Source organism: Mustela lutreola, chromosome 12 (genome assembly GCF_030435805.1).
Source record: "Mustela lutreola isolate mMusLut2 chromosome 12, mMusLut2.pri, whole genome shotgun sequence".
Lineage (NCBI taxonomy): Eukaryota > Metazoa > Chordata > Mammalia > Carnivora > Mustelidae > Mustela > Mustela lutreola.
Genome location: NC_081301.1, coordinates 8,718,339 through 8,733,185, shown reverse-complemented (window position 1 = coordinate 8,733,185; position 14,847 = coordinate 8,718,339). Strand labels below are relative to the sequence as shown.

General features: G+C 47.3%; 1 protein-coding gene across 3 annotated transcripts in view; it reads left to right on the top strand.

Annotated features, from left to right (window-relative positions):
• Positions 1 to 14,847, top strand: part of MVB12B (multivesicular body subunit 12B) — a 186,156-nt gene that overhangs the window by 56,816 nt on the left and 114,493 nt on the right. For all 3 annotated transcript variants that reach the window (XM_059142623.1, XM_059142624.1, XM_059142625.1), the window contains exons 3-5: positions 1,454 to 1,561; positions 6,336 to 6,432; positions 14,387 to 14,516. In XM_059142623.1, the coding sequence (XP_058998606.1) occupies positions 1,454 to 1,561; positions 6,336 to 6,432; positions 14,387 to 14,516 (335 nt within the window). The remainder of the gene's footprint in view (positions 1 to 1,453; positions 1,562 to 6,335; positions 6,433 to 14,386; positions 14,517 to 14,847) is intronic.

Below are 14,847 nucleotides of genomic sequence, written 5' to 3'. Positions count from 1 at the left end.
CCTGATGCCATTCTGTGTCATGTCTTTCCGTGGGGGTGACATACTTGGTCCCCGAGATTATCCCCATACCATTCCTCCTCCAGGTTTCAGGTCAAACATATTTGCAAATGTAGCATAAGGACCTTTCTTTTTCTCGTGCTGCATTTGCTAATTTACAATTGTTCCGTTTGGAGTGGGGGGAAAAAAAGCATTTTTCTTTTGCCAGCTGGCCTTTGGGCCTCTCTGAGGCAGCCTCAGAGAACATGACTATGGGAGACCCGGGGATGTCCAGGCAGCGTTGCAGCCCAGCGCGCCCCCATCCCCTTGCAAACGTAACAGCCCGAGGCCACTGGCGTGCTGTGGCGTGTGTATATGGGCTGGGGCTCCATGGAGGCAGTTTTCGTGCAGAGCATGGAGGTGCTTTCAGCAGTCTGTCCGATCAGGGATTGCATCCCAAATTCTAAACCTCAACAGGACAACCGGGGAGATGGCAGAGAGCAGAAACGGGGTGCTGCTCCCTCCATCTTCCTGGCTGTGCCCCCTGGGGGTGCCAGCCACAGACCCTGGGCTGGTAGTGCCATCCCGTTGGGCTGCTGGGTGAGAAAGAAGAGCGTGCCTGACAGGCCGGGAAAAGAGCCAACTGGAAGGCGATGGGGGCAGTGCTGCCCTCGTCCGGCCATTTCTCCCCCGCTCTCCGGTCTCCTTGCCCACTCTTAGCCCCAAAGCAGGGGCCTTCGTGCAAGGCCCCCCGCCCCCAGCCCAGTACACAGGTCCTTTAAGACTCAAATCAAGGCTGGCTTCATGCTTGGGTGCTCCTGAGAGGAGCACTTCTCTAGCCGCACACAGGAAAATGGTTTCTTAGTGAGACTATAAACAAGGAGCTGAATCTTTTTTATTTTTCTATCATGAGACAGTTTCCGACCTTGAGTACCCCTCACAGAGCCTGTAGGGAGAAGACACAGCGAGGAGCGAGTTTCCCTGGCACCCTGCCCCGGGTCCCCACCAGGGTCCCATGGAACAAGCACCCCGGCTGGCCCCAGGGTCCTGGAGCAGGCAGCTCCCCGCAGGCAGCGCCCCTCCCAGGTGGCATTTCACACCCCATTGGACCTTTTCCTGCCCCTCTCCCGTCCCCCGAGTGAGTGGTACCGAGCAACGTAATGTGCTGACTTCTCCAATCCCTCCTTGGTCCATTGCAACAAAAGTTGCTCTTTTCTCATTAGAACCGTTTTTGTCAGGGTGTCTTTAATCAATGGCTTCCCTGGGGACAATATTTTTAGAAGTTGTATTTTTCACACTCTCCCTTTTCCCCTTTCGGAAAGTCTCTTCCCGGTGTCTGGTGAAATGAACTAATGAGATGCCAGGAGAGTTCGGCCCAATGTTAATGGGCGCAGGTACAGGTACGGAGACGCTTCCCGTGTCCACCTTCAGTCCCAGCCCGCCTTACCCGCGCTCTTCTTCTGTCTCTCCGGTGCAGGTGGCACAGACAGCAGATGGTGTGGATGCTGACCTCTGGAAAGACGGCTTATTTAAATCCAAGGTTACCAGATACCTGTGTTTCACGAGATCATTTTCCAAAGAAAATGTAAGTCTAGCGGTGGCGTCCATGTGCTGCATAAGCACAAGGCATTTACTTGCCTGGTTGAAATTTCCTCTTTTTCTTCTTCTTTCTTTCTTTCTTTCTTTTTTTTTTTTTTTTTTTTTTTGTTGTTGTTGTTGTGGTTTATTTTCCTTGCCATATTAATCTGTGGTTTTAGCGAACTGGGTAGAATCAGCAGCTCGCACTGTGCTTCATTTATTAACAGTATTATTAACCTCGTACTCCAGTGTACAGTGAATTCCATTAAAATGTGTTCTCAAAAGGGAACCAGGAAATTTCTCCCCCGGCCCTCATTTGCCTATAGCTTTCCTGTAAGTCACAAATCACAGGATGGTGTGGACGTCAGCGTTGCCGGCGTGGCTGGATTTAAAGCTGGCCAGCATGCAGAAGCAGGGCTGGAAGGACGCTCCACCATCCCTTCCTTCCCCAGACGCGACCTTGTTCCCAAAATGACTGACTTTCTCCCTGAGTCTCTGTGACGTTTGACATTTCATTGTTTCCGCAGGTAGGTATCTGCCACGTGTGCAGGTTTCTTTCAGTAGGCCGTTCTGAACTCTTGGGCCCATAAATTAGGACATTCTAAACCTATCTATTAAGGCTTTTCCAACGGAATGTTTTCACGAGCAGCTTAGAAAGAAAGGGAAGTAGCTTTCATGAGGATTTGCACAGATCCAGACTGGGAGGGAGGCCTGTCCTAGGCGCTCTGTGAATAAACTTCTCCCATCCTCAGACAGTCTCTTGGAAGTATTAGCTCCTTTCCTGAGATCAGGGAGTTTTGGGGCTTGTCCAAGGTCACCTGTCTTCCCTAGCCCCAAATACGGAGCAGTCAGCTTTTCATTTTCAGGGGTGACATATTATTTTTGGCCTAAATGTTATTGGCTCTTTCTAATGCAAGAAAAACAAAAACAAAAACAAAACATGGCAGGAAGAATGTTTTTCTTAATTTATTTTTACAAATTTTATTATACCAGTGATAGATCCTCACGGTTTAAAAAGAAAAAAAATTTCCAGACATCCTCATTCAGAAGTGTGAAAGGGGAACAGCAAGCTTTTGTCCCCATCACATATGACACAGCCCGTGGTCCTATCCCAGGGCCCTTGTGTGGCCCGTCATTGTTGTCTGGATGCAGACGGTCACGTGGTCCTCTGGCTTGCCCTCTCTTCCGCCAGCCCTTCCTGTTGTTTACTGATAAGTCTTTGTTAGGAAAATGATTCCTAATGTATTCAGGACTGGGGGAGAAGTCATTGCTTTAATTTTTCCCCCTAATTATGAGAGTAATATATGCTTGCTGTAAAGTACAGAGTTTCTAATGGGGCAGGCACAGTCCTCGCACTAAACACTAGAAATCCTTCTCAGAGGCGAGAAGGTGGCTGCTGGGCCTGTAATGAGCCTGAGCAGGTCCCTGGGGCTCATCGTGCAGCCCGAGGAGACGCGGAGGAACAGTCTGGAAGCCAGGTTGCCTTTCCAGCCGGGGGCTTGAGCAGTTAGGGTAGTTCCCGCCCCGCCCTCCTCATAGCTCCATTCCTCCGCCCCTGCACCCATACCCCCACGCAGGGCACTCTCATGCCCCTTTGTCCCTGGAGTTGACCCAAACCTGTTTTTGAAACTACTGATATTTTTAGCTTTTGTCACCTCTGTTCTGTCTGCTGGCTGCCCCTCTGCACAGGTCAGTGCCTTCACTGCCGCTCAGGGAAGCCAGGACAAAGTCCCGAGGATTTGAACAACTCACTGTGCCCAGCAGTCTCACGGCTTTGGCATTTGGTACTGATCTCTGCTCAGCCCCACCTCTCCTGCCTGAAGCTGCAGTTCCCGACTGTGGCCTCACAGGACAGCCATGATCTCTTTGATTGTTTTTGACTTTTGGGTTTTTGGGGGTTTTTTGGTTTGTTTTGTTTTGTGTTTGGGAGATTTGTTTTGCACTTCCCCTAAAAGCTGTGGGGTATTGGTAGTCTAGGCCAAGAGAATCCTGATCCCTTGGAGTTGGGGACAGTGACAAGTCTAAAAATGACAGATGTCACCAGTCCTGCATAAACATATTATAGAAAGTGTATCGAGTTCATTGGCATTTGTTGAACAGAAAGAGATAGTGTGGAATGCTCATTTGTAAGCCTTACCCTGTGGGGGGGTTGAGGGCGGTGGGGGAGGTCTCTGGTCTCTGCCTCCCTCCGAAGGAGGATGGGAAGTCGGTGCATCCTGTTTCCCGAAGAAGAACGACTGAGTCCTTTAGTGAGACCCAGAGGGATTCATTCAGGGGGGTGGCAGGGACCTACTTGCCAGCCCAGGAGCACAGTAGGAACGGGCATATTTTAATCCACTACAGCCGGTCTGTCCCAGCCCTGCTGTCACAACCAGGACTTTGCATAGCGTATATTTTTACAACTGTAGAGGAGGGATGTGGGATCTCAAGACTGGACAGATTCTTAATTAGGCAGCTCGAGACTCCCTGTGTAGGAGTTTGGGGACACTCCTTTGGAACCTAAATTCCTTTCCCCCAGTAATGCTATTAATACAGAAACCTGGCTTTGGAGTGACATTGCTTCCTGGGGAAGGATCGAGATTAATTGCACTTTTCATGCCCTGTACTTTCTGCATTACCTGTAATAATAATGTACATAGATTAGGTAGGGAGGATATTAAACAGAAGGATTTATGAACATTTGAATATTAAGTTGGTTATCTGTGGCTACCTTAAATGCAAGGTTGTCAGAAATAATTACAGTATACTAGCAAATACTGGCTACCAGAGACAGTATAAATACCCTGAGTCAGTGCATATTGGGCTTTTGGCATGAATCATTTGCTCAACAAGGATTGGGAATACGTTCTTCATATTTATGAGGAGGAAATGAAAGAGAGCACGGGATGGGGGAGGGGAGAGGAACAAGCAAAATTAATGATGTCGCAGACCCACCGTATTAAACCCAGTAGAGCAGCAGCCCCGTGTGCGGAGGGACCACACTTGGGTTGCAGGAAGCTTGGACAGTGCAGCGTCCCGTTTTGTATGCGTGGGAGGGTTCTCGATGCTTTTTTTTTTTTTTTTTTTTTTTTTTTTTTTTTTTTTTTAATGGCCACACCACTGATGTTCTGGTTTTATGATCAGGGACATTTGTAGAGTGTGGAGGGTGAGGTCGCTAAGTGGTTTGCAGTTGACTTGTGTAAAACCCAACTTGTCAAGTAGAAGACATTTGAGAAGGATATTGATGAATACCCATCCATCTCCGGGGCAGGAAAACATACCCAGTTGTTAATTTCTCAATGCAGAAAGCAGCGATGACACGGAAAAGCAACTGCCAGGAAAGAAAAAAATTATGATAGATTAGATCAGGCAATTCTGAAAGCAGCTGATGTTTTCAAGTTAGGTTAACGGTTCAAACCTCTTCTACACGGTTAGAGATTTATTCTGCATTAGTAAGGTTCCGCTTTTCATGTGTGGTGCTGAGCTGTGTGCATTGTTTCTCTGAGACCAAGCTACCTGAAATGTCATAATAGAAAATAGTCGTCAAACATGAGAGGTATAAGAGAAGGAAACGGGTTTGTGACAACAGGGCCATAAAAGCCCGGTCACAGTTGACATTTGACACTGTGACTTTCGTAGTGAAGTTTGAAGAATTTATTTCAATTGTGCGCTTTTAGGTTTATAATGTATTTATGAAGCATCCTTCCGTTTTTATTGTTATAGTTGAGGTTTGTCATCTAAGCAAATCCAATTTGATTTCCAGTTCTGGCCCACCCAGTTGAAAATGTACCCCCAAAATGTTACGCTATTCAGTAGGTATATTTTAGTAGGTAATTATGAGGTAGGTAATAATTGAGCATGTATGCCGAGAAGTGTGCTAAGCTTGGGGGTCTAGTAGCAACAGACAGTTTTGGTCCTTGTGGCCCTTGAACGGTCATGGGGAGACAGATAGTGAAGAAAGAACCTCACACATGGGCCATTACCAATCGGTAGGGAAGAAAAGAGAGAGCAGCCAAGAGAGACAATAGCGCAGAGTTCAGAGGGTAAGAAGTTCCTGACTGGCCATCCAGGCTAGTGTTGGCACAGAGCATTTCAACCAGAACCGTGGGCTGCTAATGCCGGTGTGTTTGCAGAGGGTGCTGTTGTGCAATTACACGATGGTGCATGCTGTCCTCAGAAGATATTTTTGCACTGGTTACAGAAAACGCACGCTGTGGACCCCCTATGCTACCACTGAGTTAAACTTTAAGAGGCCCTTGTGCATGTCATTTTAGTAGATGTGTGATATGGAGACAGCAGGGCTTTCCGGCCTGTATGAGTTGACGATTCCTAGGATTTTACAGAATCGTATCTAGCAACTGAAAGGTGTGTCAGTACGCAGATGGGCAATCACCTAGGAGCGTGACTGGTTCTTGGGGAGGCTTTGCACGCTCTCTCCAGCCGCGGTGACTGCCCCAGGAATGTGCAGCCCATGCTGCAGGCTGAGTGGCAGCCTGGTCCCAGGATGCACGCGCAGCTGCCCTCTGCTGGGTTCTGTCTCGAGCATCTCCCAGGTCGCTGTCTAGCTAACCACCGTGTCTGAGTGAGTGGTGTGGAGGTGCGGCAGATGAAGCTCCTTCCTGGGGGCCCCCTGAGTCCCCGCGTAGCCGCTGGGGAACATTAAGTGGCACCTACTCTAATTAACCTGCTGTCGTAAAGCTGCATGAGTCATTGTGTTAAATATGCATCTCGAAGCCAAAATGGCAAACCCACCACAGGGCTGTTCAGATTAATAGTCTGTATCTCTTTTCTTTCTTCCCAAGAGTCATTTAGGGAACGTGTTAGTGGATATGAAGCTCATTGACATCAAGGACACTCTGCCTGTAGGCTTCATCCCAATTCAGGAGACGATGGACACACGTGAGTCTCCCTTTAGTACCGCTCGTCACAATGGGACTTTTCTTCCTCCAGGTATATTTTTAGATGGTTTGTATGTGCATTTTTCTTTGGGAACATTTTAGGGGGCCTTGCTGCACGCCCATGACTAAACCCTCCTGCTCGTGCGGTGTGCCTGACTTGGTTCTCTGAGGAGTTTGCGGCGCTCTGGGAAGCAGCATGTAAATGAGCAGAATGTCCTTTTCTCTTAGAACGGGCTCCCTGCTGACTCGGCTCGCTCAGGAACAGACCAGTGAGACTGGTTGCCATCCCCACTCGGTCCATCCTCTGGTGTCGCAGAAGCCAAGCTTAGCACAAGACCCACAAACAAAAGGAAAAAAAAAATCAAAGACGTCCAAGGAATATAAGTGCAATAATGTCCTTATTTTTGGCTCATGGAGCACACAAGAAAAGCCAGAACCAGGAAGACTGTGCCTTAGAGGACACGGGCTCGTATTTGAGTGACTGCTCTGACCCTGAACCTTGGCAAGCAGAAGCAAAATCACTGACCAGCCAAAGCTTCTTCAGGATTCTGGAAGGATCTTGTCATACCTGTCGGTTCTGAAATCGTGCCGGAAAACCTCTGGATATTTGAGCCTCCTCATTCTGATTTAACTTAACTTGTTTTATTTTTAATTACTGTCACCAATTTTAGGATGGCACCAGCAGTGAAGCAGTACGTGAAAAACAAAGACAAGGAACCCTTCCTTTATTACACATGATTCATTTATGAAATCCTGTATCTCATTCTCTGTCACACATACCTTGTGTTTCCATGGTTGGCCCCATTTTGGATCCATAATCTGCTGTTTTCTCGCTAGCATTTCATACAGACCAGACTGGGTGTAACTACACAGAAGCCACACAGCCGTTATTTTCACGAGACAAGCTGAGTCCGTTGTATTGCATGTTTTTATTTTCTTCATAGTCCTCTCACTTTTGGACATTGTGCTTTTACTTGTTATCCCATGTATCAGCTACTACTCGTGCTAGCTGACACGTGGTAGGTGACATACCAGACGCTAAGCCTGTGGTAAATGCTTTACGTACCTGATGTCACTGGCTCTCCAGGGGACCCGCGTTTGGAGATGGGTGTTGTTATACCCATCCCATGTGAGGAAAGTGGGACACAGTAACTGCTGAGGGCTTGAAGAACTTATCCACAGTCACTTATCTGGAAGCGGGGGCATCGCGAGAGGACACACGGGAGTCTGACTCTAGCCCTAGCATTAACCACCATGCAGCCCTGTCATGGCATGTGGTTAAGTGCCTTTTACAGATAGATTTGATGTATTTATGCATCAGGTGTGGTTGGTAACAGTTCTATTGAGATATAATTCATATGCCATTAATTTACCCATTCAAGGTATACAATTCAGTGGTTTTTAAGGTATTCACAGAGTTGTGTGACTATTACCACAATTGGTATTTTAGAACATTTCATCACACACCCACCCCTCAAGAGCCCTACACCCATTGGCCATCACTCCCCATTTCTCTCTAACCCTCCCCTATCAACCCCTTCCCAGCCCTGGACAACCACTGAACTCCTTTCCCTACGGACTTGCCTATTCTGGACATTCCATGTAAATGGAATCCTACAGCATGTAGTCTCTCATGATGGGCTTCTTTCACAAGGCATAAAGTTTTCAAGGCAGGTCCATGTTGTGGTGTGGGTCAGTACTTCATGCCTCGCTATTACCAAGTCAGAGTCTGTTGTACGGACTCCTGCGTCTTGCTTGTCCACTCAGCTGGAGGATATTCGGGTTGCTTCCACTTCGGGCTGTTGTGACTAGTGCTACTGTGAATGTTCACCTTCAGGCCTTTGTGGGGACATGTGTTTTCATTGCTCATGGGGCCAGACCTAGGAGTGGAACTGCCAGAGTCTTATGGTAATTATTTACCTTCTAGAGGCGCTGCCAGACTGTTTTTCAAAGGAGCAGCACCATTTTACATACCCACCCACAGTGTGGGAGGGCACCAGTGAGTCTGCGTCTCCGCTGACACTTGTTACTATTCTGTCTGTCTTACTGGGCACGAAGTGGTCCCTCGTGGTTTTGACTTGCATTTCCTGATGGTTAATGGTGTTGAGCAGAGTTTTGTGTGCTTGCTGGCCGTTTGTATATCTTTTGCAGAGAAATGTCTGTTCTGATCCTCTGGCATTTCAAATTGGGTTGTCTTTTTTATTATTGAGTTATAAATATTTGAACATATTCTAGATATAAGCCCTTTCTCAATTATATGGTTCGCAAAATTTTCTTCCTTTCTGTGGGTTTTCTTTTCATTTGATGTCCTTCAAAATACGCAAGCTTTTTATTTTGATGGAGTTCTGCTCATTTACACTTTTCCTTTGTTGCATGTGTTTTTGGTGTCATACCTAAGAAAGCATTGCTTAATTCAAGGTCACCAAGATTTATGCCCATGGTTTTATTTCCTGAGGGCTTTATTTTTTTTTTTTAAGATTTTATTTATTTGACAGAGAGAGATCACAGTAGACAGAGGCAGGCAGAGAGAGAGAGAGGGAAGCAGGCTCCCTGCTGAGCAGAGAGCCTGACGCGGGACTCGATACCAGGACCCTGAGATCATGACCTGAGCCGAAGGCAGTGGCTTAACCCACTGAGCCACCCAGGCATCCCTTCTGAGGGCTTTATAGTTTTTGCTCCATTTTGAGTTAACTTCTGTGTGTGGTGTGAGGTAGGGATCCACCTTTCTTCTTTCACATGTGACGGTCATGTCGTTCCAGCACCATGTGTTAAAAAGAATGTTCTCTCCCCCGTGGAATTGTCTTCGCATCCTTGTTACAGGAAATCAGCTGACCATAGATGCGAGTTTGTTTCTGGACTCTGACTTCTCTTCCATTGATCTGCGTGTCTTTCCTCATGCCAGTAGCACACGGTCTTGATGACTAAGCTTTGTGGCAGGTTTTCATACCAGGAAGCATGAGTCTTCCACCCTCATTCTTCTTTTTCAAGATTATTTTGGCTAGTCTGGGTCCGTCAAATTTCCATCTGAACCTTAGGCTTAGTCCACTTTGGCAAAGCAGTAAGCTGGGATTTAGATAGCATTTGGTGTCGAATCTATAAACCAGTTTAGGTATGTATCGATCTTGAAGGATTTTCTTGTGATGAGTTTCTAAGTACTGGAGGCTGCTGGGTCTTAGGTCCTCTACAGTCGGCTCCAGCCTTCCTCTACAAATGTCTTCCTCATCTTCAGGTACCCCCTACTTTACCCAAACTGAGGCACTCACTGTGCACTCTTCGCCCTTGTTTCTTTCCTGACTCTACTTGTTTGCTTTGTTGTTTTTTCCCCTGTCTGAAAAGCCCTTTCCCTCAACTCTGAGTGTCCACACTTCATCTTTCAAGGGTGAGCTTTAATTCTGCCCTCTGCATGAAACCACCTCTGACCCTCAGATACCAGTTTCTAGCAAGCCCTCTCTCTCTTCAACAGTCAGTGGGGATTGATGAATGCCTCGTGCAGGCACCTCAGGCTTTGCGAGAGAAGGCGGCTGACTGAGATGCCAGCCTTTCCTTCCAGGGGCTTAGTCCGGTGGGTGACTCAGCCCTGCAAACAAGGAGTTGCCTCACAGTGTAATCAGAGCTCTCTCTCATCAGTCAGAGATCAGGGACTGTCTGCCTTCTTTGATGCTTTCCCTCACACGCAGCACAGCACACATTCAGGGGAAGGAGGGAGAGAGGGAAGCGCCACAGGTCACAGTGGCCAGAAGCCAAAGGAAGTAATAGATTCTGTCTCTTACTTCCCACCCCAACCCTGACGGGACGCATGGCAGCTTGGCCTGGGGGTTGCAGGGGAGAAACACTTGGAATCCGCAGTCAGACTCACCTAAGATTGAGTCTGGCTTTGCCACTCACAGCTTTAATGCCCCCAAGTGAATGACTTCACCTTCTGGGGCCTCAGTTTCCCTATCTGTAAGATGGGGGGATTGGTATCTGCCTCCCAATGTTGCTTTCAGCTTGCGTTTTAGCCACTTCCATGTTTTCTGGACATCCTCACTACTTACCTTTCTCTTTGAGGATGAGATCTGTGTTTAACTCATTTGTGAATCACTGGAGACACCTACCACACACAGTGTCTTGCTCAGAGGATGGGCTCCATAAAGATAAGCTTTATTATCCTCTCTTGCCAAATTAACTTCCAGAAATACCAGTTCACGATGCCACTAATGATACAGGCTTGTGCCTATTTTCCACAGGCCTGCCAGCATAGGTTTTAAATTTTTATTCAGTTTTACTATTCTAATTTTATTTAATTTTCATGTCATCATTTATTAGCAAGACTGAACATTTTCGCAAGGTTTGCTTGCTGCCTTTGCTTACTCTTATATGACTTGTCTGCCTGGGAACCAAAATTGCCTCGTAGACTTGTATTAATTTCTTACTTGTCCCTCGTGCTTTTCTTAGTTTCAAAATTTGCATTGGTGCTCATTTTTGACAACTAATTGACTTATAATGTCTTCATATTGATAGACTCTAGAGCCACAGGGGATTCCCCATTCTGCATTTTCCTCTTAATTTGTTGAACCAGTTAAGGGAGGAGGCCCAAGGCCTCCTGCCCGGGCCTGTGGTCTAGTTGTGTTGGGGCCCCAGTGGTCCTGGGTGGGAAAGCTCTTCCCCATGATCGTTGTTCCCTGTGGACATTCTGAGAGCAGGTCCTGGCATCACCCATAAGTATCTTATCACACAAGGAGGGTGGGTTTAGGGCCGCCCGTTCATTTTGGGTTGTATGGTCATTTCCTAGAGCCCGTCCCCAGTGGGGAGGGTAAGCGAGGCTGACCGGATAAACCCATGGTCAGCTCTGTGCAGCCTCAGTGCCTTAAGGCCCTCATTTTATAAAGTCAGCCAAGAAGATGAGACTCTTATAATGAATATAAAATAGTTTGTTGCTATCCACACAGTATTTAAAAACTGGAAGACTGTTTGTTTTAGTAAAGTGCTGTATCCTTTCTGTGTGTTCATTAGCATGACTGAACACATTTCTATTGACTCTGTATAATATGTTTACTTAAAATTAGGCCTGTTTAAGCATGTGTAATTAGTGGCTCCTTCTACCCCAAGTTGCTGTAGACGGAGGAAAAGAGCAAAGAGCAGCATGGCAAAAGCAAGTAAGAGACCTGTTTCCATTTCTGTGAGGGAAGGTCTCACCTTCTTCACACTTTCCCAAGTCTGATCTTACCAGCTCATATTTTTGAAGGTGCACTGTTGGTACGGATGTTTTCCCCCAGGATACCATCCCTGGCTCATAGGGTACAATGTCTGGGGTCTGGATTCAGGACATTATTAGTCATAGCTCATAAATCTGATCTAGCCCTCAGTTTCCTTGCCTGGGAAAAGAACCCACCAAGTTTCTGAGATTCTACCTGGCTCTTTAAAAAACACCCTCCCCTCAGTCAGCGATAAGACACCACCACTGACCGTAATCTCCCTTTGGTCAAGCCAAGACCAGTGGCGTGACTGTCCTTCCCTCCCCGCTCGGTGTCTGATTTGAGTGTGCTTACTTCCTGCCCCGGAAGTGAAAGGTCTTGAAAGTCAGTGCCAAACGCTGACATAAATTGTGCACTGGAGGCTTACTGGTAATTCTGATGATAAGAGCATTCATGGCTATGCTCTACTGAGCACTTACTATGTGCCAGGCGCTGGGCTAGGAGAAGCATATGATGTGTTATCACATTTCATCCACCTGATGTCCCTTTGGGGTAGGGTTTTAGTAAGTCCCTTTTACAGATAATGAAACCTATCAGAGAAATTAAGTCATTTGCCTAAGATGATAGAATTGATGGCGGAGTTGGGACTTTAACCCAGATATACCTGACTCATGCATCCAGTGGATTGGAATTGATTTGAACTCATATTTAAAAACCACAAATGAACAACAACAACAAAAAATACCTGGTTGGTCAGCATTGGAGTTCGCTAAATCACCAGCTCATTTCTTTGAGACTTACTAAGTAAGAGCAAAGAATCATGTATCTAGCTTTCCTTTCTGGTACTGAAGCTTTTTCAGGGAGACCAAGTAGTTGAAAAAGAAAAGTTACTGTTTACGTAGAAGAATTCCAGCTAATAAATTCCAGAAGGAATCACAGAATTAGAAAATCGTGTGTTGGAGAGGATGTGGAGAAAGGGGAACCCTCTTACACTGTTGGTTCGAATGCAAGTTGGTGCAGCCCCTTTGGAAAATAGTGTGGAGATTCCTTAAGAAATTAAAAATAGAGCTTCCTTATGACCCTGCAATTACACTACTGGGTATTTACCCCAAAAATACAGATGTAGTGAAAAGAAGGGCCATATGAACCCCAGTGTTCATAGGAGCAATGGCCACAGTCGCCAAACCGTGGAAAGAACCAAGATGCCCTTCAACGGATGAATGGATAAGGAAGATGTGGTCCATAAACACCATGGAGTATTATGCCTCCATCAGAAAGGATGAATACCCAACTTTTGTAGCAACATGGACGGAACTGGAAGAGATTATGCTGAGTGAAATAAGTCAAGCAGAGAGAGTTAATTATCATATGGTTTCGCTTATTTGTGGAGCATAAGGAATAACACGGAGGACATGGGGAGATGGAGAGGAGAAGGGAGTTGAGGGAAATTGGAAGGGGAGGTGAACCATGAGAGACTATGGACTCTGAAAAACAATCTGAGGGTTTTGAAGAGGTGGGGGGTGGGAGGTTGGGTGAGCCTGGTGGTGGGTATTAAGGAGGGCACGGATTGCATGGAGCACTGGGTGTGGTGCATAAACAATGAATTCTGAAACACTAAAAACAAATTTAAAAAAATAAATTAAAAAAATTTTTTTAAATCACCATTTTGAAAATTTTAATGAGAGTATGGATCTAGGCAATGGTCATCAGGGGATGAAAACACTGCCCAAAGAGTGGTCGTGGGGGTCTTCACAGCCCACGTTACCAGGCCGACCCCACCGGAACCCCCGCAGGGTGGCAGAGCTAGACGCCGTGCCTCATGACAGGACGCCACTGGACATCTGTGCACCGCCTGTGAAGCCTTCCTACCTAAAAGAAATAATCTAACCTGCATCTCATCAAGTCTTTTGCTCCAACTGCCAGTTCACAGGAAATACAGGCTAATCACCCAATTTCAGCAACATTCTGGTGACCTGAAGGAAAGGGGAGGGAGAGAGTTTGTTACAGAGGAAGAAGGACCTAACAGGCCTACCAACCAGATCCGGGGCATAGACGTCATTTCGATCTTGATCGAGGCCAAGCCATAGTTAAATGGTATTTTGGAGACAATGGAGGAAACTTGAATGTAGACTGTCTGCGGGGTCATGCTAAGGAGTCATTGTTCATTCAGTTGGGTGTGATCGCAGCCTGCTGGTCGTGTTCGGACAGACTGTCGGCCGTGGGTGCTTCCTGAGACATTGGTGGGTGACATTACCTGGTGTGGGGATTCATTGAAATCCTCCAGCAAGACTTGCCAGCAAGCAGCTTGTCTGCTGTCCATAATGTTGAAACTAGATGCCGGGAACAAAGTGGGTTCTCCCCACTTTGGGGAATGTGTGAAAATCTCTGTAATAAAAAGTAAAAAAGAAAAGTCCACGTGGCATAAAGTGTTAATACTCAGGGTGTCTGTGTGTCTGTCCCTGATGGCATGAGTGGTGAACAGACCGTGGGTATGGGCTTCGGAAGCCAGCCTCGTGGGTTTTTTCTGGCTCTGCATGCCCCTGGGAGCCCTTCCCGGCAGGGAGGACTGGGGTCAGGTCCCGAATGCAGGAGCGGGGCGACTGGCGCCCACTCTGCAGTCACAGCCTGGGCACCCTGTGGAGGGCAGGAGAGGCTCAGCCCAGCGACTTGGGTGGCTAGTTGCTCCTGCCGCCAGGAAGGGGACGTGACGGGAGACATTCAGGATAGAGATGCTGGCATCTCTGGACGACTCACACCTTTTCTTGTTGTCCTTTTCTTCAGAGGAATTGGCTTTTAGAAAAAAGAGGCTGTGCATTAAATTTATCCCACGGGATTCAACTGAAGCCGCAATCTGTGACATTCGGATCATGGGCCGGACCAAGCAGGCCCCTCCTCAGTACACATTTATCGGGTAAGTCTTAGTCACACAGATGTCATCTCTTCTCTCCGACGAGAGAGAGCTCAGGTCACTCCCTGGGGTGAGACTGTGTGACCCACAGGGCTCTGGGCCACCTGCGTCTCCGGCCTGAGCTCTCATCGCTACCCTTCCCGCTAATGCTGCTGCCAGGCCAGACCCCGAGCTCTTGACCTCTCTGTGCCTTTGCGCGTGAAGCTCGCTCCTTTCCTTCCCTTGTCCTTCTGTGTGCTCGTCCTTCAGGCTCCTCGGGTGTCCTCTCCTCTTTGCCCGCTCGGCCTGCAGTCTTGCATTGCTTCTTCATCCCCGCTAGGGTTTGAGGAACACC